Source organism: Plectrocnemia conspersa, unplaced genomic scaffold (genome assembly GCF_051122295.1).
Source record: "Plectrocnemia conspersa isolate PC_06_02 unplaced genomic scaffold, ASM5112229v1 ptg000013l, whole genome shotgun sequence".
NCBI classification, from domain to species: Eukaryota; Metazoa; Arthropoda; class Insecta; order Trichoptera; family Polycentropodidae; genus Plectrocnemia; species Plectrocnemia conspersa.
This window is the reverse complement of record NW_028277177.1, coordinates 25,971,892-25,992,580: the sequence shown is the minus strand read 5'-3', so window position 1 is coordinate 25,992,580 and position 20,689 is coordinate 25,971,892. Positions and strand designations below refer to the sequence as shown.

General features: G+C 31.7%; 1 protein-coding gene across 1 annotated transcript in view; it reads left to right on the top strand.

Moving 5' to 3' along the window:
* LOC148227688 (beta-1,4-glucuronyltransferase 1) overlaps positions 1-20,689 on the top strand; it is a 171,629-nt gene that overhangs the window by 3,434 nt on the left and 147,506 nt on the right. Inside the window, exons 2-3 of the mRNA XM_088201497.1 lie at positions 325-1,313; positions 19,039-19,207. Of these exons, the coding sequence (XP_088057623.1) occupies positions 325-1,313; positions 19,039-19,207 (1,158 nt within the window). The remainder of the gene's footprint in view (positions 1-324; positions 1,314-19,038; positions 19,208-20,689) is intronic.

The window sequence follows — 20,689 nt, the reverse complement described above, 5'->3', positions numbered from 1 at the left end:
GGAAAGGTTTTTTATCTTAGTGTCTTCTTTTATTATTTAAGCAAAAATAAGGCTAGTTCGAGTGTTACAAATTTGTAAACATTTTTTTTCCATTCCCAGACCTCTATTAAAACGTTCCAAGAAGTATGCAAATTAGTCATGAACCCGCATTTACTTATGCAGGGCTATAAAAATGGCAGTGGTTATAAACTTTTTAACAAATTTCGTAAAAATATAATTTTATGTATTACTAAATTTAAAAAATAATATATATAATTAAAAAAATGTATAGTTTTTCAGTTGAATTATTTTATATACTAACGTTTTTATTTGTTTTTTCCATAGGTCGGCTGGTGTCGTTTGTGGAATTTGAGCCTTGCAAGTGTCTTAGTGTTGACCCTATCCAACATTTATTTGACTGTTCGACTACTCCATAATTCAGACTGCAACCACCTCCACCCAGCCGTTTCTCAGATAGCTCCAGCACCTCCAGCTCCAAGAGTTCAGCTGCTTACAATACAAACGGTCCCACCACCACCACCTCCTTGCGTCGACATCTACGACCAAAGAATAGTGAACCAATCCGAAGAATCACCATTCAGCGATGTGAATTTAGAGCTGGGAAGATGGGACGCTTCCCACACCTTCAAAATGTTTGACTTTTCTATAATCGGCGAGCAGTACACTTCACTATCGGACCAATACAAAGTGTGTTTAGCTACGCAAGGCTCTTTGGAGAGGCTGTCTATGTTGGCTCAAGTGGCTCACCAATGGACGGGTGCAATATCAGCGGCAGTCTTCGCGGCTGGAGAAGAGTTAGCACTGTTGAAGCTATATATAGGATTTTTGAGGAAGTGCTACCCTGTCGTCAGAAACAGGGTTTCGTTTCATCTGGCGATGCCCGCTGAAAGGCCCGCGCATTTTGGCCTCACAATTCCTGATAGTTCCATATTGGATTGCAGTAGCCCAGAAGGAACTTTGACCAAATTGTTAAAGCTCAGGTCGGCGGATACCGTCAAGTGGAGATTGAAGCACCCTTATCCGCAGAATTTGATGCGGAATCTAGCGCGGAGGAACTGTCAGACCTCATATGTGTTTTTAACTGACGTTGACATTATACCTAGTGCCGGTTTGACCGATTCGTTGGACGCGTTTTTGAGAACGGTGAAGTGCAAGGGTCTTTGTGCATATGTGGTGCCCACTTACGAATTGGACGATAGGGTGAGGTTTCCGCGGAACAAGACAGATCTAATAAGGCTGGCTAACAAGGGACTCGCCAGACCCTTCCACCACAAAGTGTTCATTTACAATCAGTTCGCCACTAATTTCTCCAGGTGAGTTAACATATTTTCATTACCAAGCTATTATAATGTGGTTTATTGTAAGGAAATGCTATAAATATTGAGAGTGCTTTAAATTAAACTATAATTTAAATGCAGTATAAATGTTATAAATTAAATATAAGTGTTATCATTCAATGTGTATTTTTCAGTGAAGTTATATTTTAATTAGTGTAAATATAATTTCATTAATTGTTTCAATGAAATTATATTCGAATTCATTTTCACTGATTCTTGGAAAAGCAATATATTTAAAATATTTTGTACTCAAACTCTATATTAGTAACTTTGGATTTAATCATTTTTATTGAGCTATATATACATATGTTACAATGAGTGTGTATTACGCGTGAAGTTAAGTGTTCATTGGTATTAATATAATATCACTAAAATTAAACCAAACCATGTATATACTAGATAAATTAACTTAATGAAAGTTGAAAAACCATTGTTAAGTTCAGAACATTTTTTAATATAAGTTAGTTTTAGTAAATTCGCTTAGGTTAGGTTTGGGTTTGAACAGCAAATGGACGTTTTGCAACTATTACAGTGAATGTGTATTTTTCATTGAAGCTATATTTTCACTAATCAGGCCAGCTAACATATATAAAGGAAGCCGATAGGTTTAATATTTTTACTTGTCAAATGACTTGCGGTTTGCCATTTATTTAATCTCATAGCACATATTTCCGTTAAAATTTTAAGGTTTTCTTTTGCCTCATCCACGTATATATTTACCATCTTATTTCCCATCTTTTGTGTAAGTGCTTTGTTATGATTTTCTTCAAGGTACTTAAGTATATCTTGGGGGCGGATAAAAGGTAATTTATATTAAATATTTCATTTTCAGAAGCACTCTCAAATATTGATTTTTCGTTGTATATATAATTAGAACCTATCAAATTAGTACCTAATTATTTCGATCTTATTGCTAGCTTTGGATTATCTTAAATCTATAGATAATTTATATATATTTTAAGTATGTGTTTTATTTGCATCGCTGCTACTCACAGTGTTTAATGAAGCTTAATGCTCGCGTCAGACTTTCTCAACAGTGCTATAATTCCATTCTTATAGCCTCTAAAGTGAAGTCTCAAAGGTAAACTCGTTTCTCCATTCAACGCTACGATCCGTTGAACAATTCAGCCTTTGAGAGTTTTCGTAGTCTATATTGATAAGGTATTCTGGAATACAAGATCGACTTTGTTCGAAATTAAGTTGAAAGTAAATTTGTTGGAAGCTTCTAGTTATTCAGAATGCATAGTTAACATTTAAATGACGTTTATATGCTAACTTTAAAAGCATACTAAAATTATTATTAAATTTTTGACGTTAGTTATAACTGAGAGTTGGATCACGAATGGTTATTGCTATATGCATATATTCTGGATTTCATAATATAAATTTATTAGATATAAAAACACTTTAAAATAGTAAAGGTTTAAAAATAGTACAATAAACAAGTGACAAAGTGGCAAAAAGACACGAACCCACTTGTAAGATTTTTTCTTATCTGAGAGATTGTAATTAAATATATTTTTAATCATTTACACAATCTAATTATCATGCCTTTTTCTAAGTCCATGAATAAAATTGAACGTGATAAGTTAGGTTATATATTACAATTCATATATTTATAGTTCATAGTTCATGTATCCAGATTTGTGTGTAATATATTATACAAAGGTAGTCGAGTGTAGATAAATATTTTTATTTATTAATTAATAAAATATGATTATGTTAAATGTTTTTATTTCGTCTATTAGATAGATTTTAAACAGTATCTTTTTTTTATAAAATATAACAAAAATAAAAAAGCATATGTATTGAATATATATTGTTTCAAAAATAATAAATATATTATAGGCATTTCTTATTTACTACTATTATTGAGTATACATTGAATTTTCAACAATGTATACCATATTAACAATGATAATGATCCAAGTAAGCTCTGGCGAATCGCAGATGAGGATGTTGGCGGATCAATTGCATCTCTTCTTGGACACACCCATAAAATATGTTTATGTCTTAAAAATAAAACAATTTTAATGGCCATTCCGGCGATTGCTAAAATAAGGTTAAAAGAACAATAGACTTTTGCGCAGGTAAAACGCATCGTTTTTTATTTTTTATTTTTTTTACTGCATTACCAATTAGCAATCAAAATATCGTTTTTGTACTATTCAGTATTGCCACAGTGGAGTTGATCTTTACAAAACAAACTACTAAGATCACAATTTGTCATTCTACATGTATTCAACCTGATGTAAAATTTAAACCTCAGCAATCTTATCCGCTCATATTCTCTTTCGAGTTTCACTTATTAGATCTCAACCGTATGCGGTATCATGCTTCGTAAGTGGAGCAATCTTTTTTATTATGCACGTTGTAATCGCAAAATAAACATACGCGGGTTTCACTGGATCCTTTATCGAGTTACCGTCGTACGAATTTATCACTTTACATTGTTGCGCAAGATAAATTCGTTGATTAAAGGGACCGGCGCTGCAAAATTATATTAGGCCAACAACACATGCAAAATCCGCCAGATTCGCCCGTGTGAAAATTTAATTTGTACCCCCTTCACTCCCTCCTTCCTCACACACGCTGCGTATGAATGTGTGTATTTTTTTATGATGTATATATGGTAACCAGTGTAGAGGTAACGGAGGCGTACTCAATACGGCGGAGGTGCAAAAGAAACCGGCGCACTGTGCGGCCAAAGTGCTTAATCGTACCATAATTCCTTATTCCAAAAACTTATTGCTTGTAACAAATACTTGTGACGCATCGTATATGCATATTATTAAAACATTATGTTTTGTATTTTAAAATTTTTAACTTAACAAAATTGTTTTGCGTGCCAGGCTAATTAAGTCATAAGTATTGCTGACAAATCATATCACAAACCATGAAATTTGAGCGTGAAATAAAATGAAAGGTCTCAAACGTTTAGGACAAAAAATGCTTTTAGCTAATTTTGCGCTATTAAGTCATAAACACCGGCAGGTCAAGTCGCAAAAATTATTTTTACAGTAAGGGGACTAATCGGTTGCTAAAACCCTTTTTGTACTTATGTGGTCCAGCACCATTCGGTTGTCAATAAGCGAAATACAAATGTTATTGTGTTTATTGCTTATAACATATTGCAATATTTATTTAGCTAATATAGCTTATTGTTTATGCACTGAACCAATTTAATCATAACATACATGTAAAACACACTATAAATGAATTTATAAAAATACTTTATTATCATAATTTTTTTCCTAATGCACGATGGTGTTTCTTTATTCCATTAAGCAAACCTGCTATATTTTAATTTTTGTGGATTACCTTTAGAATATTATACATTATTTCCTTGGCCATGCTCGTTTTTTCATATCTAACTAACCTTAAGTTGTCTTTATAGTATTTTAAGGTTTAAGAACTCTAGGGTTGTGACTTCATTGCCATTGAGACGCAGGGTGGAATCTAGTTTGAGCTTTATTAGATTATATGACGATAAATGGCGAAATGTTTTCTCAAAGCGGTGGTGTAGAAACTGGCGCAGGGATGATGTCCATGGGAGATCCTCAAAAGTCTCTGCTACAGTGGTGTTCGTATGAAAGAGTCCCTTTCGAGATGTGGGTGCATATGTTGTCCGCTGGAATTTTACGTTTAATTTGGTGTTCTTTATTTGAATAAGCAACATAGCTTCTACGTTTCAGATATTACCTTAATTAATGTAGAAGTTAGTTGTGGTTTTATTTTTGTCCAGTTTGTGAATCCACTTGTCATGCCATATCATGTCGAAAACTTTTTCTAAGACTAACATTAAAATTTTTGGCGGAAGTTGAACTTTTTGTTAATAATTTTACTTTCCAGAGATTATATTTAAGGCAAAATTATATTTTTTTTATTAATCAGCTTATCGGATTTGTAGGATATTTATTAGGTTTTATCGAGTGAAGTTTTGCGGCTTAAGGTTCAGTTAGATTTTGTTGTTAAATAAACAATATTTTATTTATGGTAAAGTATTATTAGTAATATCTGTTTTTATGATCTGTAGTGTCTATTTTTTTTATCGATATCCATATTTTAGTAATTTTTAACTTAAATCATAAGTACATTACTAAGCCACACTGTGCGCGCAGAAGGGCTAGCACTTTTTCAAAGAGAATTTCTGGCACTTCATACATTTATTAGTAGATGGAAGATTAAACCGGGGAATAGTTGCCGGATCGGGATGGTTTTAATGCCACCTGGAGGGATGTTGGCGAAACCAAAAGTAATTCCGTTCTATCGGCATCACTATCCTGGCCAGAAACCGGGCGGACGCTCCTACTTCCTCTTCTTTTTCTTATTTCCCACAAAGGGAAGAGTTTATAAATATTTGAACAAGCCTTCATTTCGCCGGGGAAGTCTTTGTTACGTACGATACACAAACTTTTGGTAACACATTGTGTGAGGGTGTCGTAGTGGGCCATCGGCTCCCTTACCGTTCGTTCGGTGTATAAATTTAATTATGGTAGCGAAAATATGTGCTACGGTTAAGGGTAGAGTTGAGAAAAAAGTAACTAGAGCACGTACGCCAGTATAAGTTATAAGGATGCTGTCTCAGAATTACAAAATATATATGTATATACCATGAGAACGTACTACCTCATCTTCGTACTGTGCATAATGGAGCGTAACCAGTGTTTTTGATTTCTTATATATGTATTTTTATTTTGGAAGAATAGAAATACATTGATAAAATAAAATAACAGATACTATATTATAAGTCTGCCCAATTTTTTAGTAGTGGCGATCTACTTCTATCTATAAAAATAATCGCGATGCAAAGAGTAAATAATATATTTTTTATAAGTTCACAGATAAATTGTGCTTAGTAAACATTCAGGGCTAAAAATATTTATAAAAAATACTTTTTACAAATACGTGTTAAATATTGACTCTTAACATTTTCGCCGCGGTCGTATAATTATATAATCAATGTCCGTGCGCGGCTCATTTTTTTAATTAAATTTAAAATTTATATTTTTTTTAACATAAACACTTTTTACTTCATAAAAGAGAATAAGCATGTTATTTTACATTTTAAGTATTTTTTTATATTAATGAAAATTAACATATTTGTTGAACATTAGGTGTAAATCGTAAGCTATCATCATTAAATTAAATTTTACATATTTAATTTTTGCTTTGCTTATTTAAGTATTTTTTAGATATTTTGTTTCATATTTGAAGCTCATTGTCTGAAAATGTCGTTCGACATTTCCAGACAATCGCGACAGTAGATTTGCATAATAAGCAGCATAATTTATCCTAAGTGATATTGAAATAAATATTCAGGATCCCATTTTTTGTTGTAATAATACTTTTTTGTTGAGCTCATACCAGGGCTATACATATTTTCAAAACTAATTTTTACAATTATTTGTTAAATATTGATGCAATAATAATTAGAGAGGACTCTTAACCTATGCACCGCAGCCGTATAATTGTGCGGCTCTTATTTTTAATGCATTCATTTTTTTTTAAATTTAAACACATAGCTTTACTTCATAAAAGAGAATAAGCATGTCAATTTACATCTGAAGTATTTTTATATATTACTAAAAATTAAAATATTTATAAATTATAATGTAAATCGTAAGACACCTGCGCCTGGGCGTTACTTGTTATGGCATGCATAGATCCGTGGTGAAAAGCTTAGTAGAAAAAACATAACAAATAACTTATTAAATATATAAAAACATCTTACATTTGAGTACAACTTCTGGAATAAAGTGATTTTTTACGCACTTTTACGCATGCTAAAACAATATATGGAGGTTATAAATAGCTTTGAATACAGAACGTCGCGTCCGCTCTATAAGTGACCAGCGAACAAACACGCAATTAGTTAAAAATTGTCCAACGACACGCAGTGGACGAATCTGTAACTATATTCCGTTTCTTTTAGCAGAGTCCCTTTGAGGTCTATCCATTTCGTTATTATTCATAAGTGAAAAAGAGATGACAACTTTGGGTGTATGCCCCACCAATTTGCTCGGATAAACGTTCGATATACTTATCATTACTCCTTGCTAAATTTTAAGCAAATTTAGAAAAATTAGATTATTTTTATTGTATGTTGAATTTATAAAAGTTATAAGCTATTAAAATCAATTATTTATCAATCGTTATCATTTACGTATGTATAGCGATAACAATTTTAAGACGTCCGTGCGCTGCGAGTGTCAGAATAATAATAAAGTAGCAGATCAATGAAATACCGTTGTGAAATATTAGATAAGCAGCAAAGTGACTCTGTTAAATGAAATGAAGTATAGGTGAATAATGGTATTTAAAAATCTGATGCAGAATACATATCCGTATTCTCTTTATATCAGGAATACATCAGCACAACGATGACTTCGATTGTGTTTCAGACGTTTTCAGGATACATTTGTCAAAATAAGTACATTTTAAAAATAGAGCAAAGATCGACAGGCTGGATAGCCCTGATATATATCCTGCAATATCAAAACAATGCAATAAGATTTTTACCTTTTTCTTCTCTATAAATAAAATAAATTAACAATAAACTTAATAAAGTTAAGGTTTATAACTAAACGATATAAAAATATCTAAATATTTTATATTAAAAGTCGAAAAATACTGAAAATCATATTGAACGTAATAAAGATAATAAGAAACCCTCAACAAATCTCTTCCCCAATTGGACTTAATAATGGAAATTGGGCCAGAGACGATAGAGAAAACGCTGAAGCTTTCGGTGATAATTTATTAAATACATTTCAATTATTTTCCAAAGAAGACACTTGTGAAAATACCAATAAATCAGCAATTTGGGCTGCAAGAACATCCCTGAAAAATATAAATATAAAAATATAACAAAAAAGCTCACTGAAAAAGCATCCCTATATATAAGTCAATGAATTGACTAAAGTGAATCGTTCACATTTTAAAATAAAGGAAAGAATTTGTAGAATGTTCACAGAAGCGGATAGATTGCAAAATAAAAAAATAAATCAATATGAGCAACGAAGCATTTTTGTTATACTTCTAGAACCATTGATCGAGAGGCAATAAAATGACAATTGGAGATGCATTGGCAAGGGTGCGTGCATTCTGTCGGAGAAAGTTTCGCTACTACCCGTTTCCGATTGCAATTTCGCTGAAAGCTTTTATGAGTTGCAACCATAATAATTGTGATTTATGAAGCCGAATTAAGTTTTGGGGAGTAACTGTGCTTTTACGCGCCGTTGATCGTCCACCCTTTTCATAGAGGGCATGCCTCTGGGTTGTCTCGAAAACAAAAAGGAAATGAGACAATAAAATATTTCTTCGCTTCAATAACAATTATTGGTACATGTAGCATAACAAAAAATGACTTCTATAATCTGCTGTAGTTTCAGAAAAGCTATTTAAATACTTCTTCATTTTTACTAGTTGTCGGTAGCTTACTGTCGTGAGGTACCGAAGCTAGCAAATGTGCGAATACCGGATCCTCAACTTTTTTGGTTTTAAATATTATTTTTGCTTCGTTCTGATTTTTAAATTGAATGGTTAAATTATATATTTTAACCATTGTGTAGCTGTGCGATTTATAATATAAATTGGAAGAGATAGTCTGATTGTTTGATTGCTTTTATTACCATAATATTTTTCTTACAACAAAAAACATATATGTAATTTTATGCATACAAATAAATATGCATCACAACTAATATAGGTGATTAGTAGTTATTAATTTTATCAATATAAAATTAGACTATTATTAGATATAATATAAATAAATAAGGGGTTCTTATGAATTGCTTGTAATCCAAATAAAAGTTGTATGTATTATATATATATATATATATATATTTAAAAAAACTTTAGATTTTCTTTATTTATCATTTAATTAACCTTTAGTGTTTACTATAAACTATTTCTATAATTTTTAAAAATTTATAATCCGTTATAGTTATGTTTTTGAGTATGCTATCTGTATTTAAGTAGAGGAAAAGTTAGAGAAATAATAAATATATTTCATTATATATATATATATATATATATATTTAACTGCTATATTTAAGAAAGCTTGTTTATAGTACTGTGTCTTAATCTCTAGAAAGTTATTAGACCTTCCAATAACAGCTCTACATTTCAGTATTTACAAAATATTATTTACTTTACGGGTAATACTATAAATATTATTTTTTTGTCAATAAGCGAGACGAAGATGAGGATTACTAAAACGCAATGGGTTTAGGATATTTTTTATGTAATACGTGCCGGTAAATAATATTTCGAGATTAGAAAATCCACTAATTTATTGCTACTAAAGCATTGATCTGCGGATTACTGACCAAAATTATATGAAAACAAATGTATAAAATGAAACGTTTATGTGTAAAGTACAGGCATGCTCAGAGTATAATAATTTATTTGAAGGCATACTGATTACTATTTGTCTACAAATCTCTTTCATTCATTTTTTATGTACTGATAAGCTCTTATATTAAATTCTGTTTCGTGCATGAACAAGCTGGGTGCCAGACTCTGATATAAAGATTTATGCTACACATTCAGTCTTAAATTATTTTGCTCTATAAGATTTGGATAATAAGCTCATTTTTGAAACAACAATAAAATTAAAATAAATAGTCCTGATACTACATTATTGATTTTTTACACCATATAATTATAAACCTGTATTCATTATTTAATTTATATATTTTAATTATTTATAACTTAGTAAAGATATTCGAATATCTACTCGTTTACTATTTGATACTCGGATGGTTGAAAATAATGAATATTTGGCAACTCTAGTAATCATAAAAAGTTTTATCATTACTTATTTCAAAGCTGCACGCTTTTTACAAACAACAATGTTTCTTTGGATATTTTATAAGAATATTATGATTTTTATAGTAGTTGTTAAATCTAAATTTAAGCTATTTTTCATAGAAATAAATTCTCTTCCCTTAGGTCAGGAACATAACACTCTTGTGTTATGTTTCTGACCTTTAAAAAAACTTTTTTTATGTTTGCAAGTATGGTGTTCTATTTTTTATGATGATTTTTTATTGCAGTAAAATCGAACAACTGATTACTTGTCGTTGTTCATTTTAACATATATAGTTTAGTATTTTTGTAAGAAGACTAACATCGGATCGCGTGACAGTAGTCATTTTTTTTAGTGTTGCTAAGATAATTGTATTGCCGATTTAAAAAAAATTTGCAATCACAAAATAAATATATTTATATTAGTAATTTTAAACATATACATATCTCTATATTCTCAGCTATTTTCGTTAAAGTTTTAAAAACAGTTAATTTAAACACATCATACATAATATTGAATAATTTAATATTTGTTTTAGCTTATTTAATAAACATATTTCTCTCGTCTTTTCAATACCAACCGATTTTCTAAAATACTTTTCAGCAATATAATCACCATTAAAAATAATCACAAAGCTATATTTTGCAAAAATAAATACGAGAAAATTAATGCACAATTTTCGTAATCTACAACAACAATCTGACTACCATACGCACGACCATTGTTTGTCGAACGTTAAGCGCAATTATTTGTAATACCCGCTCAAATGTATTTCTGACGATTTGGCTTCATTATATCTACCCTCGAACGGCGGCTTAATGGTCGACATTTGCAATGTCATAACGCGCTCCATACGCGCCACAGGGGTGGGCCCAATCTCACCAAAGTGTTTTCACGCCCCGACTTTTCTCGTCCCTTATCAATAATGCGTTCGAATTGCGCCGATTTGCGAGAATCTCGGGGCCCCCTCTCTCTTTGTAGCGTATGTCTGCGCTCCTGTTCATCGAGGTTCCGTGTGATATATCAACCGATCGGACATTACTCGGTGCTTAACGAGAAACAAAATGACAGATGAGGATGGATAGTTAGGGGCGAATTTCGATAGAAAAGGTGCTGATAGTGTAAGTTGATATATTACAATCGCCTGGTATAAAATCTTCCCGAAGTTGTAAACATTAGGAATTCATACTTGGTCGACAGATATGTGCCCAACGCTGCGGTATGCGCCACGTCACTTTGCACTTGCGAGAGTCGATTATGCATTAACATTGTCTGCTATTGGTATCATATATTTTATAAATAACTAATTTTTATAGATTAATATTAAGCAGCTGTTGATTTTTTCTTTTTAATTAATACAAATAAAATTTAATTTTATTAAATTTTATTAGATTTCATAAAATTTTGAGTATTTTTATTGAAATTTTTTTAAAAAACACTGCGATGGCAACGGCACGATTTTATTGCTTTTGACGTGGATTTTTGAATTCCGAGAGTGGAATTTTAATCAAGATCTAAATGCTCGGTTTTCATGACGGTCCATACTGAAGACCAAAGACAAAGAAAGAATCGACCAATCGAAAATATTTTGTGGAGCATCCAAAGTTTTTTTATTGAACTTGAACCGTGCGTTTAGTCTTAATAAATTTAATGAACGCTTTAGGATTCTTAATAATTTAAATTTTTCCAGATTTTGTAACAACTTAGTTTTAACAAGATATTATTTTTTCTGAATATTATTTTCTCGTTTTAACTTTGGGGTTATTTCATGTTAATAATGCATAAACGTACATATACGAACCTCGCGTTGTTTACAACGCCAAAATACCACAAAACCACTTACTTCACGAGTATCGTGCAAACGAATCTGCCACAATAAAATAGTTAAAATAACGACGGAGTATCCCACAATCAAAAAATCCATTTAATGTAGCACAAGCCTTAATAATGTACTCACAAACGCCACCCCCAGCTTTTGTAATGACCCCCATACATTATTCCCAGGTACAAGCAGGTATCCTCCGAAGGGCCACCGAATAAAGCATGGAGAGGGCCGCGATGCTGTAAACAAGGGTTTAAGAAAATAATAAACCCAGGCATAAAAGATCTCGGCCGCGTGTATAAACAAATATGACTAGGGTATGACGTTTGAGCTGCGTGGACCGTGGACCAAAGAGTATTAGTAGAGTAGTAGGTACGAGGTTCCATTGTTGCATGGGGAATATGCTGTGTTTGTGTGGATAATTTGCAATGTATGTGAACTCACTGATAAATATTTTGGTGGGCTCGAAAATTTGGGGTGGAGGATTTTGCGTTTGAGGCTGGAATTGCGTGCGCTTCGTACGAGAGAGATTTTTTTTAATCAGAACTGTGAATGTGCACGAATTTTAGACTGCGAATAAACTAGTGTATTGTATTTTTTTAAATTAGTAATGATAATAAACATAAATTTTTTTGAAAAATTAATTACGTTTAAATTATTCTAAATTATATTATCAGCAACAAGATTTGCTGCATCATCGCGACGATGCACCGACTCACACCACAGCACGTTTAATGATTTTTAATAAAGTTTGGTAATTAAAAAAGGGATTTTTCTCTGGAACTTTTAAATTTTATCCGCGTATGTTAGTTTAACAACAATAGGTTAAAACTTCACATTTTTAATATTATTTGCTCACATTTTAAGAATATCATATTTTTATAGTCTCAATTTCTTGTCTTACGACTCATTAGATATTGTCTTGTTTGTGTTTGTTTTGAAAGTTTCGAGTTACCACCATCGTTAGCGATGAACAACATCTTACCAAATTTTATGCTATACATGCTTTGAATGTTAGTATTATGTATATATTATTAAAATGAAAGATTAAAGCTTTGATTAGATGCCTACGGTGGTTTTTAATAATAAAATATGTTGCTAGTTCTGATCTTTAGTTCTCTTGATTTTATATTTATTTATGAATTTATCTTTAAATATTAATTATTATTGACATTTAAAATTAAATTAATTAAGATTACATCGACATTAGTACATTAAGAAAAATATTTATCGGCATCAAATTAAAGCCATTTTCTGTTCTATAGTTTTACTTTTTCTTTTGCTCAGTCGCCTAAAACCAATAAAATATATTTTATTGCTATTTTAACTACGTTTTCTTGTTCTAACATAAAAAAGAAAAAGAGAGAGAGAGTTCTTGGTAAGTCAGGTTATGACTTACCAAGGTTGCAGTGAAAAGTAGTTGCTTCTCTCATGCTCTTAAACTTAGTGAGAGTTCGCTGAAAGCAAAGTGGTAGTTTTAAGTAATGATTTCAAATGTATCTGAAGAAAGTGATTATGGATAGCAATGTTCTAGCTTATAAACTGTTCATAATTAGAGGAAAAGTCTATGATTCCACCAGTTAAGTCCAGTTCCACCTATTTATTTTTGCCTAAAAAATTTTGGTTGACGAATTGTGACGGATGGTTATTGAGTATAGATTGAACCGCTGCAGTAAAAGTTTATTTAGGTTGTTACAAATTATATAAATAATCAGTGAGCAAGGAGCTGCCAGTCGTTGTATTCTCGACGTGATCAACCAAAGAATAATTTGTTGTATTACTAGTGTTGCTTAGCTCGTGGCCAAATAAATAGTTTCCCACAAAAATATTATCAGATTCTATGGCATGTAAAACAGAATAACAATAGTCGAAATCGGTACATTAGGTGATATTGTTATTGTTTGGAATGCGTGACTCGTGAATTCTATGTTTGGTATCTATTAGAAGTGATATTTTCTATTGTGTCTGATAATGTAAGGTCCATAGTTTTTAAGGCTCGTTCAGTTTGAAAAGGGTCCACTTTGATACTTATAATGGTTTGTTTACGCTGTCAAAAAAAACTTAGATTTTGGCGACTAATTTTGAAGTAATAATCATGTCTCGACAGTCTATATTTTTTTTAAATTTTCTTACCCTAAAGGGTGTGACTTCATAATTAAAAAGACGCCGATAAAAACTATAAACTATAAACTATAATAATTTATTAGTTAAATTTACATATTGCGAATTACTATGATGGGCGGGATCGATTTCTCCGAACGGTGGTAGAAAAGCGGGCGGAGGGATGATGTCAGTGAAAGGCCTTTTAGGTGATGCAGCGATGGGCACTTCACTTGCGTCCCGCAGTTGCATTAGGCTCGGGAGTTTCAGTCCATGGGCAACTGAGATCCAACCTAGCCTGATGGTACAGTAGAAGCTACTCCCTCTGCTGCAGTCGTCGGTTCATGACCATATGGTCCTCGCCTCGGACCGTATCTCAGCGTGTCTGGACGACTGCCGTGTCTCTATCCTCTTCTCATTGGAGACTAGCCATACAAATTAAGAAAAGCAAAGCTCACTGACGAGTCACGATCAAGCACCTATCATCCAGATAATTGTTACTCTCGTTTCTTAGAGCAAAGAAACATGTATACGCCTTTAGAAAGTGACATAAGTTTTTATGGATATCTTTCCTAGGTCAAATTGTGCAACGGGAATATTGTGCCCTTCCGGTGCGTTTTATCATCCGGTGATATATTGTTTCCCGTGACCGCTTTGCAGCAAAGAAATATTATCTTAATGCGTCGGTGAATAATTGCGTGATATTTATATAAATCTTTTTTTCTAGACGTAACGAGGGCTTTTGTGTGGTCCCATCCTTTACATTCTATCGTCTAATTCATCCATATTATTATGAATGTTCACATTTGGGCGCGGTAATTAGCGCGTCAAGAATCCTAATGCATAATAACGTGATCCTAATGCGTTACAGCGAAGTAAATAAATTATTACATTAAAATACCAAACTTAATAACAGGAATTAGAGAGATCTATGTCAATATTTGGAAACTATTATTATAATTTTTAAGAAATAGATGTCAGTTTGAGACCGGTTTTTATTAAAAGCGCATTTTTATAACTAAAAATTTGAGTCTGCTGCGGGTATAGAACCCGCGGTTTCTGCCTTATATGAAGGGCTAAAAACATAATCATATTTATTTTGCTTGTCTATTATTTATTAACACTTTCTACGAAACTTAATAATTTCAATACTGAATGAAGCAGCGGTATGCTTCATATAAACATTGAAAAAGCATTCGACACGGTTATTGATTTTTATGTCTTACCAATTCTGTTTGAGATTCGATGTTTGTTTTCCATCGTCCGTACTCTTGGGAACCAATCCCCCCACCCATCGTTGTTTTATTTCCCTACCTGCATTTATTTACGCCGCCCTCGCGTTGATATAATACAGTAATTCGTTCAATATTTAAAACAGCCCCGTCGTTCTCATCGCTTCGTTTATTTTTCAGCGTAGTGCCTATTTTGCATCGGTCTCGCAAGGTGTCTATTACCTGGGAGATCCCAAACAGGCGATACGTTTGCCAGGTGGCACGCAGCCCTCGGCCCCCGTGGGAATGCGCCCTCGCGGCAGCCCTTCACGCGACTTTACGACCCTGCCGGTTCTCGAACCCCCGCCGCCCAGCACCTTTCCGTGCGAGCAGTAAATAAAGGGAGAGAGTGAGCAGAGTTCCTCCATGTCGGTGCATACAACTGGGCCTGTGTTACATTTTTTACATTTATCTCGACGTTTATGTCCCCGTTCGGCGATAAATTCTTGACCAGATTTTATTGCCAGACTGTAAATAAATATGTTTTATTCGACGAGGAAGTGCCTCCGATATGCGCACGAATGGGGGTCCCGCCCCCCGCGGGATGTGCAACGGGATGTGCTGGTTCGTGTTAGCAATAAGAAAAGGAGACAGGGGTGATATTTTTTATTCTACACGCGAAGTGTGAGTTATTTTATTTGTGTAAAATAAACAATATTTGCAAAGTGCTCTTTGAAAAGTCTAGGGAAATTAAACAATTATGTATAATGGACGTTTAAATTGTGCGAATGAATTAATTAGTAATTAGTATTGAAAATCATAATGTTGTTTTACTAGTGCTTTAAATTATTTATCTACTTATGTTTCACATTCACATTGCAGATAAATCACAAAAAAACCTTTTAATTTACCAAAATTTTGAGCAGTAACATGAAAAAGACACGTAAAAAGTAATGAAATATAAATAACAGTTTGAACATTTGTCCCTTTTCCATATTTGCTTATATAAATATGTTCTGTTTTCGCTACTATAATATTTGCTACGAAAGTATTTTACAAAAAAAAAAACAAGCAATAAAACTAATAAAAATGAACAATTGACATAAACTACTGATTTTTAAATAATTTTACAGACCATTTACACCTGGTTTATAACCATTTTCATGTTTACAATTGGTTAATAACTAAATTCAATAAAACATTAAAATATTAGACAAAACATTTATGGTTATAATTTAAGAAAAAAATTAAAATCTTTTACGACTTAATGATATAAATTTTATCGCGAATGTCATCAGTCAGTTTGCTTATTAAATTTTTTAATTACAGAGATTTAATTTTGCCACTGCTTTCTCGCTTTATTTTTAATTTAAAACATTTTTTTATCAATTAAGTAAGTTTAAAATAATTATAAAAAAATAACCGACGGTACTGATGATATTTTAGCTTGTTAAATAATTGATATTATCGTCGATAGTATCAGTGTCTATTGCGGTATAGTTCTGTCGCCCAACCACTATACAAGACTCGACAATACTCTTGAAACCCTTCCAATCAACATTGTTATAATCAAGGACAATTTTATGAATAACCCTCCCGTCTAAAAAACATAGAAAGGTGGTCCGAGGACAGAACCTGGATGCATTGCATATCTGAGATCTAAGCATTGCCTTTAACTAACGTAACATCTAAAATTGCCGGCTTTATATGGTTCGTAGGGTAATTCATTGGTGATTTTGGAAAGTTTAAAATCGTATCCGTGTCGTGCAAGTAGTTAAATCGATTCACACCGCAACAATTCCAATCCACGTATCTAGCGTTGAGATCTCAGGTTAAAATAATCGAATCCCCAAGGGCAAACAGCGCATCGAGATCATTAAAGGTTAATTCAGATCCTGGAGATCTTTACCACGCGACAATTATTATTATCCTATTTTTATGCTTAATTTGCATCGTGACGATTTCTATGTTAGTTATGTTAGTGTTATAAAATATAAAACAATATCAGTACTGGTAAAACAGCTGAGAGAAAGCAACTCGTAATAACATCTATATTTATAAATTTGTCTACGAATCTCTTTAGAACGACTTATTTGATTATGATCTTTAGTGATATTAGGAAAAAAAATGTGCGAAAACTTATTTCAATATAGAAAAAATCTGCATTGCAAGAAATTCATAAAAAGATATTTAAACACACTTTGAATTTTTAAATATATTGGTGTGAGTTTTTCATTTAAGTAATTGAAGTATTTCGTTGCTAAACAATCATTTTTCATTGTTCGTAATAACATTAAATAAACGATGATCGTTGTTTACGCCATGATGCTCTAAAAAGGAAATTAATTTGGTTATTTGTTACTCTGTTAGTGGCAATGGTATTCATTTTGTGAAAGGTTTTTGTATTTTTCCCTAATTTATCTGATGTTTTACTACTATTATTATTATTTATCTCTCGTAAAATCTTTTTATTTAACTGAAATAAAAAATGCTTATAATTCAGAAACTTTCCTTTATTTATAATTTAAAAAAAAATTCATCAATATATTTTTTATAAAATATTTAATTCAATTGTTGTATAAATTGTTTATTATGTAACAGTTATTTTTCGGAAACAATCGCAACACATTATATTTTGAACTTGTTATAGAGCTCAGAAAAGGTCGATTCAGTAAGTTTGTTGTTATATATTATAAATACATGTCCTTTACAAATATTTTCTGAATATTAATGTAATAAAATATAAAGAGCGCAAGTCTTAATGAATTATTACAAAAAAGAATAATCATACAATCCTTAAATGTCAGTTTGTATAGACTATTGAATGAAAGATATATTACACCTCGTATTTTACACTTTCTCCATGAATCATTTGTTACATATATCGAGAAAAAAGCATAAAAGTTTGTAGATCTTACGCTAATTTTTAAATTTAATTAAAGTCGGTGCAAATCTGTCTGTCACACATGTCTTTGGACAAATACCTAGCTTCTAATAAATTATTGTTTGTGTAATATAATTTTGTAAGTAGTCTAGGAATATACTATATTGTCAAGTTATAAATGCTCTATATAGTAATATAAATTTATATGCAAAAATTTTTTTTTTAAATTTCCAATTTAATCTCTTCATATAAATATTTATAATTAAGCACAAATTAATGTTTTATTTGATACAATCGATATTAAACCTTAGTAATTTATTTAAAAAAAATAATAAATCTTTAGAACTGTGGATATAATTGCTTTACTGAGTTCCCATAAAAGTATTTATGTACATAATTAATGCTTCTACAAGATATTGAGGAACATCACAAATAAACAAAAAGTAAAATAATATATAATACAATTAATAATAAATAAAAGCAATAATTTGTTACTATCTTTATTTATTCAAGTAAATAACTGCATTTTAAAACACGATTATATATTTTTTTCATGAAATTATAAAAAACTATAATTGCTCATGTAGGAGTTTTTGTGTAAAAATTAAAAAAAAAGTTTAATTTAAATTTAATTAAGTTGGTTTGAATTAATTAAAGTAATTTTATTAATTATGTATAATATAAGTACGGTTCCATATTAAAAGTTATATAATGCAGATAGTGTTCTTTACGCTGAGAGTCGATTTATACTTTTATATAAGTTTGTCTGATATATCTTTTAATTTTTACTTTAAATGACGTCGTTTTCGGAAACTTTGTAAGCTAAAAATCGAAAAATGATATATAATTTCTCGTTTAATGTCCAACAGATGGCAGCAGACCGGAGGTCCTGGCGGCGCCGCGGAGAGTCCGGAAACTCACATTAGCCACAACGTAACAAACTTCGAGTTCCTGTACGAGCCGTTTTACGTAGCACCTGACACTGTCCCGCCACATGACGAACGCTTCATGGGCTACGGCTACACAAGGAACACTCAAGTAAGTGATATTCGGTCGTTATTCAAATTTAGGAATTAACCAACTTTGACTATCTATGCCGGTAAATTTGGTTGGTTTTCGGTAAAGCTATGTCGGAGTTAGGCGGACAAATTTTGAACGGACAAAATACCGGGAGCATTAAATTTATTTTTAGTTTTCATTATAAATTATTATTCGGGTGTGTACATTGCTTTCTTAAAAGAACAACAAAAACAAGGCGTGATTAAAAAATGTACCCCTGTTCCACACTTATTCACAAAAAAGTCTAATAACAATAATAAAATACTTAATACCACAATTGCGTGCCGGAACAGACATTTTATTAGCCATCCACCCATTGATTGCTCGTAATTACCATAAAAACTATACTTTATGAGTAAATAATGCGATAGACAATGCGTCTAACCGGCGTAAAAACCGCTATTTTAATTAACCGCTTGCATTAATGGCCTTCCATATCGTTTCACTTATTTAGGGCGTGAACATATTGCATTTCCTTGTGTTTCTAAAAACACGCATTGGTCTTTTTCACATCTATTTATACGTTTACTTAATTTGTTAAAATATCTGTCGTCGCGTACGGTGGCGTAACGAATGCACTTGTTCGGCAAGTCACAAATATTCATTTATTACGTTTTTTGCGTTGATCTAGAAGGGGTTTATAATTTTTAACAGATTAAGACAGATCTATGTCGATTTAAAAAGACTGTTTATTGTTTATCATAAGTATAAAATATTTTTCTTACTGATGACATATTTTTTTTGTATTGGGCGCTTGATTTTGCTCTCAATTATTTTTTTAATATTTTAATGATTTTTAATATATGCAATTTACTTATAGTTTATTAGCTCTATTTTGTTCTGTGTATTGATTGATCTAACACCAATTGCATTTGTACGTTTTTATATACTGCTTCTGTATAAATTGGTAAATTAACTTAACCTTTAAAAGCGTAAAATTTTCACATCAACTGCACAACTAAAATACACACTTTTAACCAACTACACACAACATTTTGTGTAAAAATGTGCTTTTCGTCCGCAGAATCAAGCGGCGCATTCAATTTCGGCCAGTAATTGAAACGCAATCAAGCCTTATGAATGTTTAAACATTGGCGAGAGGGCGACAATGTGTGTATGAGAGAAAGAGCGAGAGAGAGAGAGAGAGATCGTTACCTGTATGTTGTTTTGTTAACCACGTGAAAAAAGTGTGTGTTAAAAAACACATTTTACGGGGACACAGGGTGGTTTCAATTAATGCGCTTTAAAAATGAAAGCGTGTATGTGTGCTTTTTATCTCGCACGCTGCATGACCTATAACAGCCGGTTAACGATCCGATAATAAATATAACGGACCGTTGTGTTTAATGAAGTAAAACCGAACTTTTGCCAAAATGGAATTTTTGATGGTGTGCGTCTTTATTGTTTTTGTATTGGTGCGTAAATTTTTTTAAAAATGCCGCGTTTTGATAATGCAATTCA